General features: G+C 36.8%; 1 protein-coding gene across 1 annotated transcript in view; it reads right to left on the reverse strand.

Moving 5' to 3' along the window:
• COL12A1 (collagen type XII alpha 1 chain) overlaps positions 1–24293 on the reverse strand; it is a 111984-nt gene that overhangs the window by 25149 nt on the left and 62542 nt on the right. Inside the window, exons 32-51 of the mRNA XM_045843384.1 lie at positions 24061–24190; positions 23520–23659; positions 22964–23093; positions 21694–21836; positions 20522–20651; positions 19732–19874; positions 18129–18258; positions 16398–16517; positions 15107–15253; positions 14064–14180; positions 13417–13563; positions 12812–12886; positions 11328–11467; positions 9426–9549; positions 9132–9275; positions 7591–7755; positions 6234–6272; positions 5999–6137; positions 3811–3953; positions 3290–3399 (exon numbers count right to left, since the gene is read on the reverse strand). Coding sequence (XP_045699340.1) covers positions 3290–3399; positions 3811–3953; positions 5999–6137; positions 6234–6272; positions 7591–7755; positions 9132–9275; positions 9426–9549; positions 11328–11467; positions 12812–12886; positions 13417–13563; positions 14064–14180; positions 15107–15253; positions 16398–16517; positions 18129–18258; positions 19732–19874; positions 20522–20651; positions 21694–21836; positions 22964–23093; positions 23520–23659; positions 24061–24190 — 2556 coding nt within the window. The remainder of the gene's footprint in view (positions 1–3289; positions 3400–3810; positions 3954–5998; positions 6138–6233; positions 6273–7590; positions 7756–9131; positions 9276–9425; positions 9550–11327; positions 11468–12811; positions 12887–13416; positions 13564–14063; positions 14181–15106; positions 15254–16397; positions 16518–18128; positions 18259–19731; positions 19875–20521; positions 20652–21693; positions 21837–22963; positions 23094–23519; positions 23660–24060; positions 24191–24293) is intronic.

A 24293-nucleotide genomic window follows, 5' to 3' on the forward strand; every position in this document is an offset into this window, starting at 1 on the left:
CAGGGATATAATATTGTGGATGAGATGACTCTGTAAACTATAAAGAACTATTCACATACAAGTTAATAAATCAGTAATATTATTTTCAGCAAAAAGGAGCCTCAGTTGTCTTCCACTAACTTTGTTAAATTGAATTTTTAATTTATATCCTAATTTCAGTCAAAAAGAACCTGCATACCATATAAATACCAAACATAGAAAGAGCTAGCATATATATCTCCTATAGAGATTCAGCTCTGGAAATCAATAGGTTCAAGATTCAATTTTCTTCTAAGTAAAGAATCTTATGCTGATTTATTTTTTTCTGATATTGAGGACACTCAGGGTCTTGAGAAATCTATTAGTAGAGATAATTAATAAAACATTTGTATTTCAACAATGTAAAGAATGGTTGCAGGTAATCTTTGAGTTTATAGTTATGCTGATAGTTTCCACTTAATCACAGCACAAATACTCAAGTAAGCACTTAATGATTATTTTTGAAAAGTTTAGCTCCAAGTTGAAAAGAACAGAAATTCTCTTAAGTACTTTGAGCCAATAAGCATAATGATCTCTAGAGATTTTTTTAAACAGTAAGCTTTTTTTCCCACAGAGAATCACCACCAAAGCACTAATTTGGTGCATCTGTAAGTGGTAAATATAACTTGCAGATTGCATTTATATAAAAGGAATACAGAGCTTACTAAAAATAAAAAAACATCATATGCCCACAGTACAATCATCTAATATTGAATTCAAGAAAGCCATCAAAAAAGAATTCCCAAGACATTTATTATCTAATAAGAAGTAGAGCTTATATGTTGGCTCTTGCATGAACAATCTCAGAGGCAAATATGACAGAGTATTTTAAAAAATTATAGTACGCAGGAACATTATTTCAAATTCAAAACTTTTAACTTGTAACAAAACTATTTTAAATACACTGGTCATTCAATGTCAACCATATGAAGCAGATGCTAAAAATGTATTTTGCTACAATCTCTTCCACATGTTTTATTGCATTTTAAACACATGCATAATTACAATTCAGAGTGGGCTCTTCATCTGTATATCATTGTTCTAAGAATGTAGGGACTATTTCCCAACTGTGAAACATTGTTGGTCACAGACCAGCAGAAAGAAATAGGAACATTCTTGCCAACTCATCTCCTGTCCTAAACTCTACCATTACCAAAACTTTATTTTTCATCTATTCCTCTTTTTCTTTATATTATAAATTTCTCACTTGGAACTATGTTATTTGTTACAACAGAATGGAGACACAAAAAACTTTTCAAGAGAATTTTTGAGAAACGATAGCAGTCTGCCATTCCCCACCTAAGTTCTTTTAACCTATCCCCTCTTTCCCAAGAGGACCCTGTATGTCATTTTCGCTCACTTCCTGCTATTGGAGTACTGGTCATTATCCCAAGAAATGAAGGATTTCGGTTCCTGGATTAAATGAAAAATGAAAGAAGAGTGTTTGAATTCTTGAATCAGTAAAGAATGTAAATAGCCAATAGTACTTGAACTTGGTACTTAAATTGATAGAATAAATGAGAGTAGGTTAAAAGAATGAGGTAAGAGAAAGGAAGAGGAAAAAGAGTATAGTGAAAAAGCAGAGAAGGAACTAGTAAAAGAAACATATTAAGAAAAATGTAGAGAATTTGAGGAGAGAACAGAGCTTATGAGAAGAAAAACATAATAATACAAATATTTTTCTATAAAGGCAAATGAAGTATTGCCAAAAATTGTCCTTCAGTTGCAATACCAACTGTCACTATGGACCTCAGCAAAATATTGAAAATGAAGCATTCAATAAAAGTTTGAAATTTAAAAAATGGCCCTGGCTGGTGTGGCTCACTGGATTGAGCATAGACCTGCAAACCAAGAGGTCACTGGTTTGATTCCCTGTCAAGGCACATGCCTGGGTTGCAGGCCAGGTCCTCAGTAGGGGGTGCACAACAGGCAATCACACATTGATGTTTCTCTTCCTCTCTTTCTCCCTCCCTTCCCCTCTGTCTATGAATAAATAAATAAATAAATATATGTATTATTTAAAATAAATGAATAAATAAATAGTTATCAGTCAACTAACAGAAAATTAAATTTCTAAATCTGTAGTGGGTATGAAAGGAAAAACAGAATAGTTCTTTTTAGCAAATTACTCAAATGTAAGTATAATAGGTTTATCAATGAGCCAAAAAGCTTCATAATAACTTCACCAGATTCAACATCTATTATTAGATAAGGGCAGTTGAAGCTAATATTTGTCAAACTAGAATTTTCTTTCCCAAGGAGAAATTTATTTTACTGTACTTCACCATAAAAGTCAATAAACTGTTAGGAGGATATGCCATTATACTCAAAGATCATTGTTTTTCCTTCATTGTATTTTGCTTCTCACTAATGTTCACACCATGAAGCTTCTTTGAGTTATATGAGGAGTTATTTGCCATATTTACTAAGAATCTAATTCATGAAAAAGGAAAACATTCTGAAAAGAAACCAAATTCTCAGGAATAGAATCAGCAAAAAATACAGCTAAAGCTACTCAAATATAGAAAAGTTCTTCAATTTTCACTTTAGCATCAGAATGAACTGGAAATATTTGTATTCTATGTATGGGACTAATTTTCTGTGTTCCATACTAGAGGACTTCTAGACCACCAATGGATCCAGAGGTATTCTGCCTGCTAACTCAGTGGATGAAGAAATACTATTAAAAAATCCATCCCTAACCTAGATTGTTCTTTTCTTTTCTACTATTGCAAACTTCAGTATCCTTATTTGTCAATTAACCTCTAAAAACATTTTAGAAAGTCTCTATTATCCTTAGATGTTAACATACAAAAAACTAAGATCAACAAAAATAGACAATCACCTAAGAATGCATCTTAGAACTTTTAATAAGATATTTTAGAAACCTAATAGTGTGTTCATGTAAAAATTAATCATATAAACATTTATCTTCATTATTTTGGTAGGTAATAATAACTTAGACTGGCATGTCTGCCACTTCACAGTGAACAAAGGCAAGCAGAAACAGCTCCATAAAATAATAATTCTAATAATTAAAATATATATAATTTAAAAAGTAAGCTTTAGAAAGGAAAGGATGTAATGGTTCACAATAAAATGGTAGATAGAAAAAAATAGGCATTCTTGTATTTGAAAAAATATTACCATACGATTTTATTTTTTAAAGATATAGCTATAATCCCATCAACTTAACATATTTTAATAAGTAATAAAGTAATTTAAAATTTTAAGTCATATTCCTTTTTCCATAACTAAATGATCTTTTTACCTTATGAAAACTTCCATAAAATAATGTCTTCACTTCTTCTGTGTCAAACGTAATAGTCTGCACCTCCCCTCTTGTATCCTTGTTAAAAAATGATAATGTCTTGCTAGAAGCTGTAATCAACACATAATTGTTACTAAGCTGCATGCATGGTATACTTTATATTCAAAGTATTAACAGATGATACTTTCTGGTAAGGTGTCTAAAAAATTCAATAATTTTAGTTGAGATAAAACATAATTAGAATATTTACTAGTATGTTATAGTTTTAAAACTTTAAATATAAAAGCATATATCAGGTAACATATGAGTATAAAGAGTGGATAAAAGGAGGTTTACAGTTGTTCATATGGAAAATAATATAATAATTAACAAACAATAATACAAGAATAACCTGTTCTGTGTACTTACAACTGTAAACCTACTTTTGACCCATTCTGTTTATTCAGAAGTTTCTTAAAGAGAACAGAGAAAACATAATCAATATGTATGTATGTGTCTTCAAATAAGATAAAAATCCTTACGATCTGCAATCACCCCAACTTGTGGTTTGTAGTCTCTGTCTGTGATTTGCCAAATTGCAAAAGGGTCATTGGGAGTTTCTGGGAGAAGTCTGAACAATAATATAATCGTGTATGAAGGAGGGAGTCCATTTGGGTGTAGTTCTCTGTTGGATAAAACAAATAAATGAATTAATTAATAAGGATTTCTCATCAGAAATAGAGAATATTTTAAATCTTTGTACCAGAATCTCATTATCAGTAGTTTTAAGAGTCATTTAATATAATCTGGCTACATATTAGAAGAAGAAAAATTTAGGAAGGACATCAAAAGAACAAGCATCAAGGGTCCACTATGTAAGTAGTAATAGATCATTTATAATCTGCTAAAGTCACAAAACTCTGATAATTGCCAAATAATCTTTTATCCTAATAACAATTTTTTCCACACATAAATTATTATAAAATTTTGCAATAATTTTAGAGTGATAAATATTAAACCTATGAATGTAATTTTAAGAGAATGAATCTCACTAGATAATTTCTGCCAAGGGCATAAGATCATAAGGTAACTTAAGGTTTTATTTCTTCCTTGCTTTCTCTAATAGGTTTTACACTTCCAAATTTTTCCCTTGAAATAAGATAAATCAAACAATCTCCAGAAGCTCACATGTTCACAAAGATAAAACCAGTAATAAATGTTGAGGTCATGTACATGAGCAAAAGTTTAGTGGTGATAAAGGGATGTCATTCAGTTAAAAGGAAATATTTCTTTGTTCTAAGGCTGTTAGACAAAAAAAAGAAAAAAAAATGTGGTTCCATGTGTCCTTCCAGAGCTGAGTCAACCACTATGCAGGAGGAATCATTGAAGCGAGATTGATGGTTTTCTGTCTGAGACCATTTAATAACACTTTATTTCTGAAGGTAGAAAAAAGGCCTTGATCATCAACTCTTACAAGAGAAACTTCTACGAATTTTGACAGAGCACAGCATGTCTCTTGAGGTTTCAAGTCCTTGCACACCACTGGCACTTCTGGAACATAATCCCGCCTTACTTCTTGAAACATATGTTCTGGGCAAGCTGACACAATAGCTTTTGTGTGTTCCAAAGCCTACTGTCTTCATAATATCTTGTTAAAAATAATATCTCCTCCATATTAATTCATGTCTAACCTTGCCCATTTTTCTTCCTTTCTCAGTTAATGAGTCCTTATGAAAAAAATAATCATTGAATTACACTTATGCTTCTTTCAGCCACCAGCGCTGACTACTGAGAGGACAGCAAGCTGTCATTAGTTAAAATGCAGGTGTCACACCCGGAGGTGACTAAGAGTAAAACACAGACATTAAGGTTCACTGAAACACCTGAAACTGGGAACCTGCGTGGCTGAACATCCAAAAGCTAGGAACTGCGTGGTCAAACTACAAATGTGATCTCTGCTTCCTTAAATGAAATTAGTTTGGGTTTTAGTCTGAATTTTCCATCAGCTTTCCCAGAACATTTCAAATTTCAGACAGCATTTTCTGACCCTGTCCTAAGTTATTGAAAGCTTTATTTCTTCATGTTCTTTTCTCTCTATAAGTTGCCAAACACATATTTTTCAAGATTAAAATGTTTTCATTCTAATGAATAAGAAATACATATTTTGCTTATCGCTCCCAGGTGCAAGGTTTCATGGAGTAAAATATGGTAACAACATCTAGAGCTACCCAATAGATCTCCATAGCATCAGCCAATAAAAACTAACCACTGCCTGCCTGAACACAGACAAGCAGAGGGCTTTCATCATCCAGAGGCCTGAAACACGGGAAAGAATGCTGCTCCCTGTCTACACTTATTCCATAAGTCCCTCTGCACCTCAGGGAGAAGTGTTCCAAATAGTAAGTTGCCTTAGTGTTTAAACAAACTCCTTTACAAAAAGCATAGCTGCAATCCTAGCCTTAAATTCAAAAGGACCGGCACTCCATAACACTGCAGAACCAGAATGAAATTCTTCACTCTGAGAAGAGCAAGGTTTGAGTCCTTCTCCTGTGTGACCCTGTGAAAGACACTTAACCCAAGTGTATTTTAAAAAATTAATCTAGGTCATTCATAAGTAGTCTTCTGACAAATCTAAAGTGCCAGTATTCCAAGAAGTCAGCAAAGATTCCAAGAACCTCAAAAAAACTCTTGCCCATTAAAAGAGAAAGAAACCCGTGTTGTCACACTTACGCCGTAGGTTGATTTACAAAGGCGTTCTTCTGCAGCCTGTAAGAGGAGTAGCTGGGGAAGGACCCTGACTCCAAAGAGACCCCTTGTACGGAAGCAAAATTCTTTTCTGTCAGATTGTAGGCTTCAAGCATCTTAAAACCTTCACATCAGAAAAGAAAACATTGAAATGAGGCCATTTAAATTATTTAATTGCTTAAATCCTGAAATACATTAGCCCAAGTTTGTAAATGCTTACCTGGTGAGGTGTAGCCATCCAAATAAATGAGAGGGCAACCTGCAATGTACAGTGTTCTTTCAGTATGATTCACCAACATGACATGCAAATATTGTGTATGTACAGAAAGCAGCTGTGTACATATGTCAAGTAAAGAAGTTGTTCATGCATTTATAAAAACTAACATCCATCTAATTGTTCATAAAGGATTCCTTTCCGTTTGGAGGATAAATTATACTACTGACAAGTACTAGCAATGTTTTCTAACCATACTCTAGTTCAATTAGAATTTTACAGTGTTCTCAAGAATAGTAAAATACAATTAAAGGAGAAATTTCAGATGTTTTTCAATAGATTAAAGAACTTTTATTTCACCCAGGGAATTTCAGATTTATGCAAAGGCAGTAGGACTTTGTCCCTATCCAACCCTCTCCTCTGCTCAGCCCCGGAGCCCCAGGCTGCCTACCGAACATCAAGGAACAACAAGTGTACAGCGGCTTCCAACCTGGGCCCCCAGAGCAGGGGATACCAGAGAAGGGCTTTCAGGGCCACGGGGAGTGGAAGTGAGACAACTGCGGTTCCCTACCCACCTTTCACTGGTACAGCTCCTTTCTGAGCTTCCAGGTCAGTTTTCAGACTAAAGCACTGGCATTTCTTTGTTACTGCCACCTCCCACCAGAGTTCTGAGGTTTTAATATAATGTTTAATAGGGGAAAATAAAACATTTTCAAAGCATAGCCTTGCCTAGAATCAAGAGTCTAGACTAGCCACATAACTGTATCCATGATCTAATACCCCAAGAACCAGTGCTAATGGATTGGAAAGAGAATAAATTGACAAAAATAATCAACACTGTGTACTTCACTGCATTTTAAAAGTTGGACTTGAGATCTAGGAATAACAAGAAAAATCTACAATCAAAAAAACCAATGGGTACCAAGTAAATTTGTATGGAGCACACATGTCCAAATGAGTGTTTTCATCAGTCCCTTGAAGCATGGATGTTGACAGAACAAATACCCATTGTCTACTAATAGGGAAAACCTTCGTCTCACAGAAATGCTTCCATGATTGCATGCCTAAAGCTGAAGACTAATTTACTCAACTGTCACAGGCATTGAGATGGTGGGAAAAGGATGTATTAAATCACTTTATTTCCATACAAGGACTGTATTACATCCTCAAGGCTTAAAGTGGACCTCTGACAAGTACACATTTAGCACAATCCCAATAGGAACAATAATTCATCAGTTTCTTAAGGGATTTCCCAGGATCTATTTATGCTCACACTTAATCCCATATAGGATAGGGAATGGCCTACCAAGTGGTTATTTTTCAAAACAAATAATATTATGAATCCATGTGGATCATGACTTACTTGAGGTGGCAGTTTCACAGACAAATGTAATGAGGTTGTCTTCTATCTTCTCAAAAGATTCAAAGTCATCCACAATGAACACATGCCGTTCGCTTGGTTTGCTGGCAATGTTGGCGAGCTCATTGTACTCAACATCGGCCACACCAACCACAAAAACACTGAACCCTGCAGAGCAGTGTTTACATGTCAATGACATAGCCCTTTTCCTGTCTTTTGTAGTTTAAACAATGCAAAATAAAATCTTATCGGGGCTGATGCTGTATTTCTCAGTGTATACAGTAACTACTTTTAATTGACATAAACTCTCTTTAATGAATATGTACTTTTTCCAGGTCTTCCTATTTTCTGGCTTATAAAATTCAATTAATTGGACTTCCTAATAAAATCCCAACAAGAGGCAAACATTTTATTAGCAGAAAGATTTGACATGGTGTACATTTCCTTGCACATATCTACAGTCCTGATACACCCATGAATTCTATAGCTTTCTTAGGCACTATTATTAACACTTTAAGCTTGTGTGACCCAGAAAGCAAAATGGGCTCATTTAAAAATCTGATTCTTGTGACTGATTTTCTCAATAAACCTGGGCTCAATGGCAGCATTTTGGACACTTCTAAAACAGAATCTATAATCCCCACTGGCAATAACTTTCATTTATTTATATTAACATAAATAAAGTTTCCACTCCAAAAGCTGATTTGACTATTAAAAAAAATAAACTGTATAAGGAATTAGTTACATAACTAGGTATTAATAAGGTAACATGAGGAGTAAGCATTAATAACCTGAAACTCCAGTCAGCTAGGAGCACGAAATATGCTGAAATCTGCTCAAAGTGCATAGCATAGTGGCAATAATTTATAAAAAGATCAGTGCAATTCCATGTAACCATGCAATTACCACAATAGATAATGAATAACATATGTCCACCTTGGGCCCTACTGGGGTGGGAGTGGACAGATGGTGTTAATGCAAGTACTGGAAAGACCTTGCTCCATCTCTAATAACCCTAAATAATAAATCCAAAAGGCAGTAGGCACTCAGGATGTTCTGTTGCCAAATGTACCCCAGCAATGTGCCCCTGAGCCATGGCTGCTCTTTCTGGGCAGGGTAGCTCTCAGGAAGCTGCTCTGAGTCTGCATCTACAAGGCTGTGCCACAGTGAAGGCTTTCCTGTGTCTGTCCCTACACGGGAACCCGCATCAAGGCTCACCGCTGCTATGGCAGGAAATGCTCTAAGGTCAACCCATTATTCCATTCTGTAGCCTCCCAGCCACTGTGAGGAAACTTAGCTTGCTCATTGACAGACCCTGAGTCACATCTTATACAAAGAATATATACCATGTTATTTTTGAGCAGTTACCAAACTAGTCCACACTTAAATATATACTAAGGGTATGAAGTAAAGATTAAATAGAAACAATAAAGTAAAATTAGCAAATCTTAAGGGGGGGTTGCAGGTTGCAATCATTCCTGAACATTTAAAACTGTTAAAATAATGAGTGCAATCACTGGGCATCAAATGCTTGCCTGGCTTACCTGACTGCTGGATGACGAAAGCTGCTTTCTTGACCTCGTCCTGTGACCGACCATCTGTGACCACAACCAGCACTTTGGGGACATTCTTCCTCATTCCACTCTCCCAGGTCAAGACTTTTTCCTTGATAAATGTGAGAGCCTTACCTACAGAGTGTGGCATGGAACATGTTAGTGTCACCTCAATGCCCAACTGATAGAAATGTGAATATTAGAGTGAGTGAGATGATACACTCAGTTCTTCCACTCCAAGCACTCCGGAGAGTGAAGATCTATGTATACTCTGATCAACTGTACCTGTTCTTGTGTTTCCTCCTCTGTACCTAATGTTCTGGAGGGCCCCCAGGGCTAGGGCCTTGTCATTGTACGTGTTCAGCTTGAACTCAGACTTGACCTCATCACTGTACTGCACAAATGAGACCTGAAAGGAAATGTGGTTTGTGGTGAGAATGCCATCTCTTTTTTGTTTCAATTTTCCAATGATTCCTCTGGCTGCAGAATGAGAAAAAGGAGTGACTCATACCTGACAGAGAATTGTAAGCTCTTTATAGCTAGTATTATAACACTGACTACTGTTGTCTCATTAAATCATTGAATTTCTAATCTTCAATGAAATTGGCAATAACTGATATTAAAATGTGAATATATTATATTCATATGGTACTTTTCCCTAGGACATAGGAAGGGATGGGTAAAACTGGGGAGCAGTGAGGTTTCAAAATTAAAAATGAGACACAGTATCTTGAACTCAAACGTTGGCTAAGCAATCAGTTCTGCAGTCAACTGCTCCTTCCCACTGACCACATCCACTCGTTATGCTAATAGAACACTATCTCATGTATGATGATAGCAGCACTCATCACAAACTAAGTGGCAATGTGATTTAGTGGAAAAAGGATAGTCTCTGTAGTCAGGAATCCTTGGGCTGAAATCCTAGCCCTGCCAAGCAATAGCCACATGACACTGGGCAAGTTTCCGACATTACTGGGCTTTGGTTTCCTCATCAGTGAAATGGAGGTAATTATGTTTATTTTTGAGCGTCGTTTTGAAGACGTGTATAGTAACCATGTATGAAAGTAGCTGGCACGTAGGAATTAATGCAATATGATAGCTATTTTTTATTTTCTATTAGATATTTTACATTTCTAAAAGGATGGAAAAATGGCTTAGCTTTTGACACATTAAATTGAGACTATAATGGCCTGACCTTTTACTCTTCCTGGGTTGGAATAATATCCACAGGGTTATTTGGGGATTTGAAATTCAGTATAGTCCTTAAAGTATACTTCCATAAAAGACATAATTTGTTTATGAAATTATTTGTGGTTTATGTCAAATTCTCTTATTTTCAAATATCTCTAAGATGCCTCAATGAAAAAGTATAAACTGCCAAAATAAAGAAGAAAATTCACCAAAAGGAATGAGGAAGGATAAAAGAAAATTCAAAAGAATTTGTAGTCTCTTGTTTAAGGAGTCAATGAGTTAGATAGAAGTTGCACAAAATACCTAAAGGAATATTTTTATGCTTATTTATCATTTACACCCAACTCCTTCCCAAAAATACATGTGTAATGAAAACATCAAATAAAAAAGTCAAAACATAATTTGTACTGAAAAGTCTTTCTACTTAAAAAGAGAGATAAATGTTCACAGCAGCATTATTTACAATAGTCAAGTGCTGGAAACAGCCCAAGTGTCCAATAGTAAATGAGTGGATTAAAAAACTGGGGTACATTTACACAATGGAATACTATGCAGCAGAAAGAAAGAAGGAATTCCTACCCTTCATGGCAGCATGGATGGAACTGGAGAGTATTATGCTAAATGCAATAAGCCAGATGGTAAAAGACAAATACCATATGATCTCACCTATAAGTGGAACCTAATCAACAAAACAAAAAAATAAGCAAAATACAACCAGAGACATGGAAATAAAAAACAAACTGACAGTGACCAGAGGCGGAGGGATAGTGGGGGAAAGAAGGAGAAGAGTCAAGTCAAGGAACATGTATAAAGGTCTCAGGACAAAGAAAATTGGGGGGAGCGGGGATTGAATGTGGGAGGTGGGAGATGAGCAGGGCAGGGGGAGAGTAATGGGGGGAAAATAGGAACAACTGTAATTGAACAACAACAAAAAATTTTTCTGAAGAGAAGTTCAAAGGATATAGTAAGGTACTACAAGTGAATAGTGACACCCACCTGAATTCCAGCAGGATTGACTTCATCAAAGGCTCCCACAGTATTGAAGATGAACTTTACAACTTTGTTAAAATTATCATCCCCGATACTCCAGGAGGCATCAGTCAAGAATACAATATCTGCCTTGGCCCCTTTGCATACTGGGGAAATAAAAAAAAAGAAAAACAAAGTAAGCCCCAAATCTCATGAATTATTTCATTCAAGTGAAATTATACAGCTGAGAAATGTAGTCAAACACCTTGCTACTAATCCAACTGCCCTCAATTCTGCTCTGAAATTACTTCATCTATTTGGATCCGTTATGCAATATATGCTCCTTTCTCATGGAACTCTTCAAGTAGCTTCAAACAATAAATGAGGAGGATATGAAATGGAAAGCAACAATGTCCAGAACTTAACAGTTTGGAAATTTTGCATATACTTATCAAAGATTTCATGCAAATAAGATGTCTTTTAATTTTAAGTTATGCCACTAGAATCACAGGGTGGGAAGCGAGGGGTAGAATAAAATAAATATCTTTAACTGAATCTTCAAACTTGGAGGCTAAAAAAATTCTAAAAATAAATTCTAAAAATTCTAAAAATAAAACTCCACTCTGATGCAGAGGTTGGTCTGGGGGAGGCTGTGCATGTGCGGATTCAGGTAACATTATGCACTTTCTACCTAATTTTGCCATCAACCTAAAACTGCTCTATTCTAAAAAATAAGTCTATTAAAAATAAGCTCAACAAGCCAAGATTACCTACAGAATCAACGATCTAAAGAAATCCATTATTGTTTTACCCTATAACAATACACTTTTAGGTGTTATCTTATTTAATAGGCTTAAAGAAGTTGTGTCAGGCTACAGCCTTCTGAGATTAAAAAAATGGTTTTGAAATCTGAAATGCTTTCAGTTAAACACTGAAAACAATCTGTGGTGAAAAATAAATGAATGATTAATGACTTTAAACTTAATTTGATAAAACACAGAACTGTCTCAAATTACCAAGAGATCAGCTTTAACAGTATGAGTTTTTACCAATTCACTGCAAGTGACAATTATGCCTCAAACTTTAGTGAGTAGAAGTGTTTTAGCTCTGTGCACTCCAGGGCACTTCTCAGGTCAGAAACCAAGACTCCCAAAGCCACTGGCCCAGCAGCTAGCTTGCAGACATAGCCAAAAAGATCTATGGCTCCTACTGATGCCAGTAGCAAATAGAAAGAAATGTCCACCAGGGACTATGTATGGTATCGTGAGACATTAATCTGCGAATTTAATGAAAAAGAGCTAGAGTAGTTAGTAACTGATTCTATTCACACCAAAATGTTCCTGGAGGGTGAGAGCATATTACTGACAATCTTTTCTTTTCTAAAAACTCTTGAATGAGAACAATAAGTCAGAAATGTTCTATATCAATTGTAAATGATGTACAGGCTGCATACGTGAAGAAGGCAATAAATCTTTTCTTACATATTAAATTGCCAAATCAGCTGTACTTACCATCTCGAGCAGGTGGAATTGTGGGAGGAGGAGGAGGTGTGGGTGGTTCTGTAGGGGCTTCTGTTGGTTTTAAGGCTAGAAATTTCAAAATAATGATTAGAAAAATACAATATATGCACATTTCATATTACAGAAGGTAAATTTCAAGAGTGACGTAAATCCTTGATGACAAATTGTCTCATTGGCATGGACACTGGGAATTCTATTTTACCCAAATTTGGTATCATTCATAGTCATTTGACACTGACTATAGCTGCAAAAGGCAAAGCCAGTATTCAAAGGGTTAACATAAGGCCTTCAAATAGGGTCAAATGAGTAAAAGTCACTAATACAGATGCATGTCAACTTCTCATTGTCAGCTGGAGCGGTATGTCCCTCCTTTAGCCCTTTCCTTAAAATAACACCAACTGTGTAACTGGGCAACATGGATTTCCTGCAGATAAAGGTCCTGAACCAGCCACAGACTCCACCTTCAAGAACCTGCCATCATTACATCATTACTTCTGCCTATACAGAAAAGTACCTATATGAGAGTTTTGTGTTTCACAACTAGAACATTCTACTCTGAAGCCTTAAAGATACATCCAGGTTACTCAAAAACTTACTGGTATGTTCTTTGACAGAGACACCAGGACCCTCAAGGTTTGGTGTCTGCACAAAAACAGTGACACCATAATCAGTGTCTGGTGAAAGGCCAGTGAAGCAGTGACTCGTTTCCGATCCACGCACTGTAATTTCCTGTCCTCTGGTTCCTGATTACGACAACAAAGTCAGTGTCATCATCAATTACATTTAAAGACATTTTATACATAATTTTGTAAATAAAATGGCACCTTTTTTGAATATTTATTTATTATATTTTTTCCATTATCATTTATTCCCCTTACACCTTCTGCTACCTCCACCTACCCTCCTCCCCGCTGCAGTCACCACACTGTTGTCTGTGTCCATGAGATCTTTTCCTCTTTTGCTCGATCCCTTCACCCTCCCAACCCCCACCCCACCCCAGATCTGTCATCCTGCTCTCTTATCTATGAGTCTATCTCATAGATAATTTTGCTTGTTAGTTCAGTTTGCTCACTAGATTCCACATATGAGTATCAGTGATATTGTATGGTACTTCTCTTTCTCTGACTGGCTTATTGCACTTAGCATAATGTTCTCCAAGTCCATCCATGTTGTTGCAAAGGTTAAAATTTTGCAGTTAAAAATGTTGCTACTATGTGCTCCAGTTTTTGTTTTGCACACGTACCATCTGCAGGGTTTAGCTTCAGCCTGTAGGAGGTGGCTGCCCGGTGAGGTGACCATCTAACACAGAATGTATCCCACCCGACCTGGTAAGTTTTCAGATCTGTCACATTTAAATACACTACATAATAAAGAAAAAAAATAACAGATATACTTGGTAAATAAAGGCAGAAAAGCATATTTTTAATCATAAACTTTTAAAACTTTCACAATGGCTGAAAAAAGTCTAAAATTTTTCTATTTTTCTTTACACATGAAAATGTGGCATGGTGAAAACAGATCTCCCTTTCTGTCACTGATCTGTGAAAGAAAAGAAATTCTACACAGGCCCTCTCCACAGTACAAATGTTGAAGATGTCTCATGGAAAATAAGAAATTTTTCTAAAAGGCAATCTTAAGTCCTTGAATTGTTAGTAAAGCATTGGCAACAACAAAATCTATCTGGGCTGAATTAATAATCATGGCATTTCTGTGAAAAATTTCAATTAAATCAATGTCCAAGGTCCGGCATAAATAACAACTCTATTTTATTACAAAGTCTCTTATTATAAAATCGTAAGCATTGTAATTATGTAATATAACAATATCACACTCAAGCACACCATGTAACATTGTAGGTGATATGTCCAAATTAAAATTATAAATTATTACACCCATATTGTTACCCTACCAACCACTTTCAGGCAGGCATTACTTATGCCAGACTCTATATTTACCTATTATATGTTTTCATATCAAATGTCAAAAAAAGAAAAAACTACATAGCATCCAACTCTAATTTTACAGATCATTCATGATGACATGAAATTAAATTTTTATCTGTCAAAATTCAATCTATAACATCTTTGTGAACTAAACATATTTTATCATATACATTTTTGTATAGTGAATTGTATCACTTTTAGATTTGTTTAGCTGGACACAAAAGGGTGACAACCACTTTGTGCTGAGGAAACATATATATGTTAAGAAGTAAAATTAAAACAAGCTGACCTAGTAATTTGTACTCCACATGTTCTTACAACCATGCAAAGACAGATAACTCACATGTAGTGCCTTGGTCTGTCAGGGGGACACTGAGTCCAGAATCATACTGAGCGTAAACACTGACATCATAGGTGGTGCTGGGATTGAGGTTGTGTAATGTGTATGAGGTCACCTCTCCCACAAAGACTTCCATGGGCTCACTGGAACCTGTAACAACGATCACAAAATCACACAGATATATGTCATCACTAGCCTAAAATTTGTCTTAAAATCAAAATGCCTTAACTTATACTCAAACAATAGTACGAACACCACTAATTCTAAAACCCCTTATGCACTTGTTTGTGACAGCACATGCTACAGTATGTGATGAATACAAAACTGTAAACAGACTCTGGATTCTGTACCCTCTGGTTCTCAAAGCACAGCACTGTACCTAGGGTGTAACAGATATGTAATCAGTGTTCCTTTAATGAATAAATGAATCACCCAATGACTACTCTAGACCCTCAGGCCTCTTCTCTAAGCCTCACTTTGCCAGTACAGTGCATTGCACACAGTAGGTGTTCAAGTGACACTTTTCAGTGTACGGTGGAGATGATTTAAGAACATCCATATTGGACCTCATTGCATGAGCTTAGTGACTGAAGGTCCTCAGTTATTGACACCTCTTCCTCTTTTAAACTCTCTCTCTCCATTTCTTTCACAAGCTCACCTTCCCTTGCTCTTACCCCCTCTTTTTATGTTTTTCTAAGAAAAATTTTCTAGGAAATTTCAAAAAGTTCATGCCCTTCCTGGGTACTGGGAAGATGCCCTAGAAAATCTGGTACAAAGAGTACTTTTCTTCCACTGTTCTAAGAGTATAGACAGAACATAGAAATATAGCAAATGCTTTAATAAAGGTGATACTTGTTTAGATGAAAGTGTCAATGTCAAGTTGAAAGCAAGCTTGTTATAAATAAGCTAAAATACATATGCCCCAAACATAATAATACTTTGACATAGTGGGGAAAATACAGAACTTTGTATTGATTAAATATGCACTATTTCATAATCTTAAAAACACATAGATGTCGGAACACAAATACCTTCAATTCATGGAATTTTGTGAACCACATAAAATTTTTTAGCCATGTAAATAAATGAGAATTTCACCTACACCCGCAGTAATAATACTTTAGGCCATTGGCTTAAAATACTATTTCCAGAAACATTACTTCTGATCAAGGAGGACCTGATGTGATAACTGAATTGTCAGTAGAATATAATCACAGGGGATGCAACAAAGAATACCCTCATACTCAAAAACGCTCACCAGTGCATTTCTATGATGATAAAAGTGTTTCCTTACCCACTGGCTTATACACAATTTTATATCCAAGAACTGGAGAGGGTGAAGGATCCCAGGATACCCTGAATCTTGTATACCATTCATCAGAGATGTGTATGTTCTGAGGTGGAAGTAGTCCCACTGCAAACAAATACGGACACACGTTACTGACTTTTCATTGACACATGGGGAGAGCATCAAGCTTTCTGAGTACAGTCATAAGCACTACAACACCATGAAATCAATTTTATAATATCCCATAAGTTCTTATCCAGAAAAAAAAGATACTAGAATGTTCAACAGAAAGCATGGGGGGTTTTCAAATCAGACTGCAATTCAAATAGACTCAGAAACCAGTGACTTCCAAAGCTGATGTTTTATATGATGCAGAATGATAGAAAAAAAAAACCCATCCCACTTTTAGAATGTTATAGATTACAGATTATTAGAGCCAACAAGCAATTTAGAGACTATTTAGTCCAAACACATTTCCCCAGAAAAATACCAAAATACATTCTAAAACCTAAGGGGAAGTAAAAAATGGGAAGTTGTTAAATTAAATCATCTTGATTTTAAATTAAAATCACTAAGCTGAGTCTTCATTGCCTCAGTCCTATAGACAGGAGATATCAATAAATATAAATCCCTGGCCTTGAAACACTGAGCTGAAACAACTCTAGCCCTGCTTTTCTCCTAAGAGCATTCACATATTACCTCTCCAAAATTCTGTGATGTTGCCAGGGTCATTTAAGCACAAAAAGAGTTTGGGCAACTGAGTATAGTAAGGATCCTGAAATCATGCTGAGTAAAGTGGGGGAAAAGATGCCAATATTCACCAGCAACAGAAATCAGATGTACAGTTAGCATGTCTTTACGCTAAAACAGTGGCTCTCAACCTGGGCACACTAGAACATCAGCAGGTCCAGGCCACACCTCAGACCAGAGTTACATCAGTAACTCTGGGGGTGGCACCCAGGCAAATCATTTTTAAAAGCTCCTCAGGTGATTCCAATGAGAAGCCTAACTGGAGAACCTTTGCTCTAAACCAGTGGTCCCCAACCTTTTTGGCACCAGGGACCGGTTTCATGAAAGACAATTTTTCCGTTGACCAGGGTTATGGGGGTGGAGGGTGATGGTTTCAGGATGACTCAAGTGCATTGCATTCAAGCTCATCTCCTGCTGCGAGGCCTGGGTCCTAACAGGCCCAGACCAGTACCACTCCTCAGTCCGAGGTTGGGGACCCCTGCTCTAAACCATAGGAAACTGCCACCAGTGCAAGCTAGAAAAGGGGCCTGAACATTGGTAATTCTTTGTAAATTACTGGGTACAATAGAAAAAAAATATTTTTTAAAAAAACTACATTTGTAAAGAGAGTAGGTAAATGATAATCATCTCATTTATTTATGACTTAAGATTCTTTCACGATGAAGTGTTTTTTGCTGTTACTAAATTGACTGAGTCAACAGCTACAAGCTTAACTGATACCACACAAACTAAAACAACATTCAGAGACTATGCAATGGTTTTCCAAAGGGGAAATAAAACTATCTCAAGCAAAACAAAATATGCAGAACTTTTTCTCCTTTTTCTTTTTTAAGTGGACTTCTAAACATTTAAAATACAAGTCCTGTCCTCATATCCTTTTGACAAAATTCAACGCCTAATATAAATGTTAATGGAATACTGATGTAATATTTGAATTGCATTGGTAAAGGTAAAATTTAAAGATTTTAAAAGGCATAAGACATTTACCAGTTCTTCCATTTCCTGTTAGATGGCTGCCATCTCCGTCTTCATACACAGGAATAACAGTAATTTTATATGGAGTATCAGCTTGCAGGGGCTGCAGTATTACATTGTTCCTTCTGCCTGGGACTGTGGTCTATGGGGGAAGTTAAATTACACATTTGTTACCAGTTAGAGGGCTTCCAGATCAAAAGACAATATTGTTTTATGTATTCCCATAAGGAGTGATGTTCTCTTCATATATTTCTTCGTCACACGATGGCTCATGGCAAGGCAGATGTCCACACAGCCCGTGTACAGCATGGGAGGACAGTTCTAGAGTCAGACAGATTAGGGCTCCAGTCCCAGGTTAGCCATTTAGCAGCTTTATGACTAAGCACCTCAGAAGGAAACTGTCGGGGTGAAGAGCAGCAATGTGTGGAACACCCAGCACACACTCGTGAGTGCCGCCCTGCTCAGTAGTATGTTTGCCCCCTGCATCTCTCATCAGCATATGTTATGATTTTATATACTTCTTCAACAAATATTTACCAAGTACCCACTGTGGGTATCAGTTTGGCTAATACTAAGTAGATGAAAAAAGATGAAAAAGAAGAAATGGAAAATGCATTTAACTACCTCCATGAAAGGAAACAAATCAGATCTCTCAATCTCTCTTTTGACCCTCCGCTTTACTTCAATAAACAGTGTGATTTTAGAATGTTCTAGATTATGCCTGTGATTCCCAGAGTAGAGTTCCTTTATTACAAATGGTGAACTGGGACAAGAAATTATATTTGTACTGTTTTTGGAAACTGAATGGGAATTGCATAGTTGTACGTGGGAAGGCTGAACAAACATTAAAGCATGAGCGTCTTTGCTTTGGCAAACTCAGTGTGGCAATACTGCTTATGTCATTTTGATCAGAAACACTAAATGGCAGTTACATGTGTTTCTAACTGATAAAATTAGGGCTTAAATTAAAGCTTGATATTTCTAGTAGATGAAATATAACATAGAGATGAGGGAAGGAGAATGATCAAAGAGATTGTATGTAGTAAAATGGTTGCCAAGCACAGACCAAACTGCTTCATGATCCACATCATGTGTATTCTTCCCCTGTCTAAACTAGTACTCAACTTTAAAGAAAGTGTTGACTTCTTCTATTCGTAACAAATGGATATGCATAATGAAGGTAATGAGGACACTGTAAGAAACCTGAATCTGGTTCTAGAAAGATAAAATATGATAAGAAGTGTGAAGAATCACAGCATTTGAACATGAATCTAGATAGCTCAGAATAACTGGTATCATGTTTCACTGGATTTAATTCCTATGGTATAATTAGATGGTTAGAAATATGCATGTTATGAGATAAGATAGTTTTTCAAGCTATCTTTAAAATAAAAGTGAGCCCCAAAGACATTGACTCTCTGTGGTATGGAAGGCTGCACTAGGCACATTCAGGTGGTCCCAGTATCATGTCAGACACAGTGATACAGAATGTACTGTCACACAAGAGTCAAGGACTTGACTCTAATCCTAGCACAGTCCTAAAGAAGAAAACTTAATTTCACCCTCCAGCCAGGTCCTCTTACAACATGCTCAAATAAATGAGAATCAGACTCACATATTCATCAATTGGATCACCAACGGTGGGAGAATAAACTATCCTATATTGCTGAACTGGCCCATCAGCATGATCCCAGGCCACAGAGAGGCTATTGGTTGTCTCCCCAAAGACTCTCAGATTTCTTGCTCCACTTCGTGGTACTAAATAAAGAAAATACAATAGAGTTATGTGACTGCCTGTGAACATGACAGACATGGGGACCGAGGGGTAGGTGTATAAAAGAATTTTACCCTGGTCAGATTAAGGAAGTTACTTTCAGGTGTTTCTATATTCACTAGGTTGTTTATTCCCTATGATAAAATACACATCTTCTATGGTTTTAATGTGAAAAGATAAACTGTAGAAAGTGCTACATTACAGAGCTACAGTTATATGCTGAACTTCCAGTGACATAGAACTAGTTTTGAACCAAATGTACAGACTGGGGGGAAAAAAGGATGATTTTAACTACTATAATCACTTCCTGTTTAACAAAACATAGAAGCCAAGCCCTCATGGTTGAAAGGTACCCATTTAGTGAGAAGACCTACCAAAGGCCAGGAGGGAAGAAACCCCTTCTTGATTTAGGCCTTAACTCGATGGCAATATGACCAAATAAAGTTCACTCAGCACAAAGGGCAAACATGGACCCAAAGCTTTTGCCTGGAGTGTCCAGGCCTAACCTCACCTGCACAGAGGTGGCAAAAGCTCTCACAACCTCTCACTCACCACCCACGGCTCACTCACTTAAAGAAGCCCAGCCACTGAGTCACAAGGAAATGGGGTGGAGAAGGGATTTCTGCCTCACGTGTTCGCCCCTGGGCGGGGCTGGGATTCCCCTCTCCGTCTGAGTAGAGAGCCACGATGTTCACGGAATAGGGTGTGTCCGGAATCAGCCGCTCCAGGTGCACCGTGCGGGTGTTTCCTGGCACCACAACCTGGAGGGGAGGAAGTGCCAAATTCTTCCTGATGACAACCCAAATGCTTACCAAGTCTTTTATTAGTCAGCATAATAACTCTGATAATAAAAAAGCTGAGCCCAGACACGCCAAAAGCCAACTACTTGTGCTTCTTCATGAGATCTGCCCAACCCACATGATTAGATACAATTTATCCTCAGAAATTTCCTCTCCAAACAAAGTTAGTTCACACTCCCATTTATGTTTATTGTAAAGATTCTCAAATATAACCTTCAGTGCTTATGACAGTAACTTGAAGAACATTGCTGAATGTTAGATAAACATAAGAGACTTCTACCCTGCTGGGGGAGAAATTCTATACTACAAGAGAAAGCAACTCTGTACAATGGATAAGGACTGCATTGTCTGAATATGTCCTATCATACACAGGGACATGCAAATCAATGTTCTTACAAACTACGCTATTGTTCATCATCATTGTTTATTTTTATAAAGGCTTATAAATAAAGGTAGTCTATAAATTTACTTTTTTTGAGTGTTCATATTCAAGTGTACTTTCATATTCAAATTAGTAATTTCTGATTTCTAAACTATTAATTTACGTACAAAACTGAATAGTTCTATGACAATTTGTACAAGCCAGTAAAGGAATGCTCTAAGACAGCTTTATAATAAGACATCTGGACTTTACAACACCAGCCCATATTAACAGCGTTTAGCGATGACTTACATTTGCACTTGGCATTTTGAATTCATATTACTAATTTGAATTTTCCCCCAAAATTCAGTTTTTCTAACTAACTGTATAATTAATACACCTGCCTTAACTCATAAAAAGCAATCACGTAATCATTATTCTTTGGCATGTCTGTGGTTTGCATTCTCACAGACTATTCAGCAGGACACAAGCATGAGTCTCTCTTCATCAGGAAATGAAGTTTCCCTGAGACTCAGCGCCACACCAATAACAGGCTTATTGTTCTGGGCCAGCAGCCATGGCAGGAGGCACAGTAGAATCTACAAAAGTCATTGCTGAGCTTGAAGAGACAGCGTTACTTACGGATTCCGAGGGCCTCGTGCCATCCACAGGAGAATACACAATGCGGTACTGCTGCACAGGCCCAGGGGCAGGGTCCCAGCGAACATCTAGGCTGTTGGGCGAAGGATTATACACTTGGATGTTTCTCGCCAGTCCTCTCACCACTGAGAAAGGGAAAGCCAACGCATATTTCCTAAGTCCATTTATACATATTGAGTTTTTGTTATCACTTTTCCAGAACTTACACTCTATAAAAGCATAAAACACTACCCTCCTTAAACTTCTAATTATCTACATGCAAAAGCAGACTTAAACTATCCAAATCTAAATTTAGCCAATGTTAGTCAATTATGGCCTTTGTCTCTACAGAAGCAAAGTTGTTGCCAATAAAAACAAACTAATAAATGTTGTAAATCTGGGTTGGCCATAAAGGGACAAGGGATAAGGAAAAAAAATGGAAAAGAAGCTTCAGTTTTCCAGCATCAGTAATAGAGAGACAGAGAGGAGGAATTTTATTGTGCTTTTGATTTTATGCATGTTTTCTACTATGATTAAAATTAAAAGCAAAAGGAGGGAGAGATAAGATCCTCATATCTCAATTATCTGCCCCAATAGGGACTTACAAAAACATACACTAAACCCATGTATTAACCCCAGACTGTAGTTTAGTCAATAACATCATCTTTCTAGACCACTAATCTTTTACCAAAAGAAGGCAAAGAAATATATTATAAGTATGCACAAAAACCTTTAAGCAACACAACAAAGAATTGTAAAACCATTATAAACTGTTTTTCAAGATGTTAATAGCAAATAAAATGATACAGATTTTTAATGCCAAAAGACACTGCAGCAAACCAGAGAAATGTGCAGTCAGGCAATATGAGGAACAGATTCCAACAATTCACACTATAATGTCAGTTACAAAACACAGCTTCACACAAACTTATGAAGCACAAAGCAAAGTTCAATGAATTTTTGTCAGTGAAAGAAAATAACCAAAGTGGGGAACTAACTATTGTGTACACATTTACAAACCTTGAAATTATCATTTCAGAAGACGAATGCCACTATAAATTTTTTTTACTTCATACACAAAAATAGTAATAGTTCGTGGTGTTTGAGAGGCGAATTATGAGTAATTTTTATGTTTTTATTTTATTATTCTGAATTTTACAGTTTTTCTCAGTGGGCCCACATGGTCTTGATAATGAAAAGAACAGTTGTTAATGAAATGATTAATGTTAATGTAAATGGTTAATGTTAATGATTCTCCTGCCTCCTTACTCACACGTCCTTCCAGTCTCCGAGGTGCGCCCCCCGTCTCCCTCAGCGTAAACAGGGACTACCGTAACAGTGTAGGGGGTGTCCGGCTGCAGGTTCCTCAGAATAGCATAATTGGTATTCCCAGGGATTGGTACCTAAAGATTTTAATAAAACATAAAGCACTTGATTTTTTAAAAAACCTGTAAAAGAAATAATACTTCAAGCACTAGAATACTCAAAATACTAACTCAAGACGAGTTAAGAAGCAAGCTCTGTACTATTGGAATATAATGTCCCCATACAAACCATTATAAAAGCTTATACAGACTCCTCTAGAACCCCTACACTCACCCTAGGCTCCCCGGTCAGGACTTCTGGAACAATCACTTCCAGCCTCAATTCCCCACAATCCCCTTACCACCCAGGCACCAAGACAGCAACTTGCTCTCTATCAGGTTCTGTTAAATGAATATAAATTTCATCAATGCCAAAACAAAACAGTTAATCCCTTTAGCTTCATGTTTAAATCATTCAGCTACAGTTTAAACAAACACGCATGTTTCACTACAGGAAATAATTACCAGTTCCTCTGGACCGCCTGCTGTTGGTGCATAGAACAGTTTGTACTGACGAGGATTTCCCTCTGCATGGTCCCAGCGAACACTCAAGGTGCTGGTAGAAGGGTCATACACTCTTAGGTTCCGCACAGTATTCAGAGGCTCTGGAATGCACAGAAACACATCACACACAGTAAGGTCCTCACAGCCAAGCATATATGAAGCACAGGTTCAATGGTTCACCCCTAGAACATAGCAGGCACCCGACAGTGTGCACTGCACAAGTATTTGCTGAAGGAGCGAATAAATGAAAAACTGCAATAATCCAGTACACATGTCTCCACAAGATATTTTGGCCTCAGAGCATTTTTTTTATTCTAGAAAATAATAAGTGTCTCCACAAAGAGACAGTAAACTCCAAGCAAGGATATTAAAAACAATATTATTTTTAAACGTATCTTTAAAGATTATCAAAACCCTGTGTCACCTCAGTGTTTCCAAATAAAGATGTGATTGCGTTCCAACGGCAATAACTCAGAAGCTACAGGAGTCTGGGTTCACTTACTCGTCTTGCCTCTTCCCGTCATCCGACCTCCTTCACCGTCAGTGTACAGGGAGGACACAGTGATTGTGTAAGGAGTGTCAGGCTTCAGTTTCTGCAGGAGAACACTGTTCTGTCGTCCTCCTATTGTGATCTTGAGTGAAACAGGAAAAAGCATTAACTTTGTTCTCTCCATCCCACTAGCCTGTTAGAGAAAGTCCTTTCTACAAGGGAGCTGTTTCAGACCCTTGCCAAGA

Source organism: Phyllostomus hastatus, unplaced genomic scaffold, assembly GCF_019186645.2.
Source record: "Phyllostomus hastatus isolate PE091 unplaced genomic scaffold, TTU_PhHast_1.1 phas_contig_40, whole genome shotgun sequence".
Classification (NCBI taxonomy): Eukaryota; Metazoa; Chordata; class Mammalia; order Chiroptera; family Phyllostomidae; genus Phyllostomus; species Phyllostomus hastatus.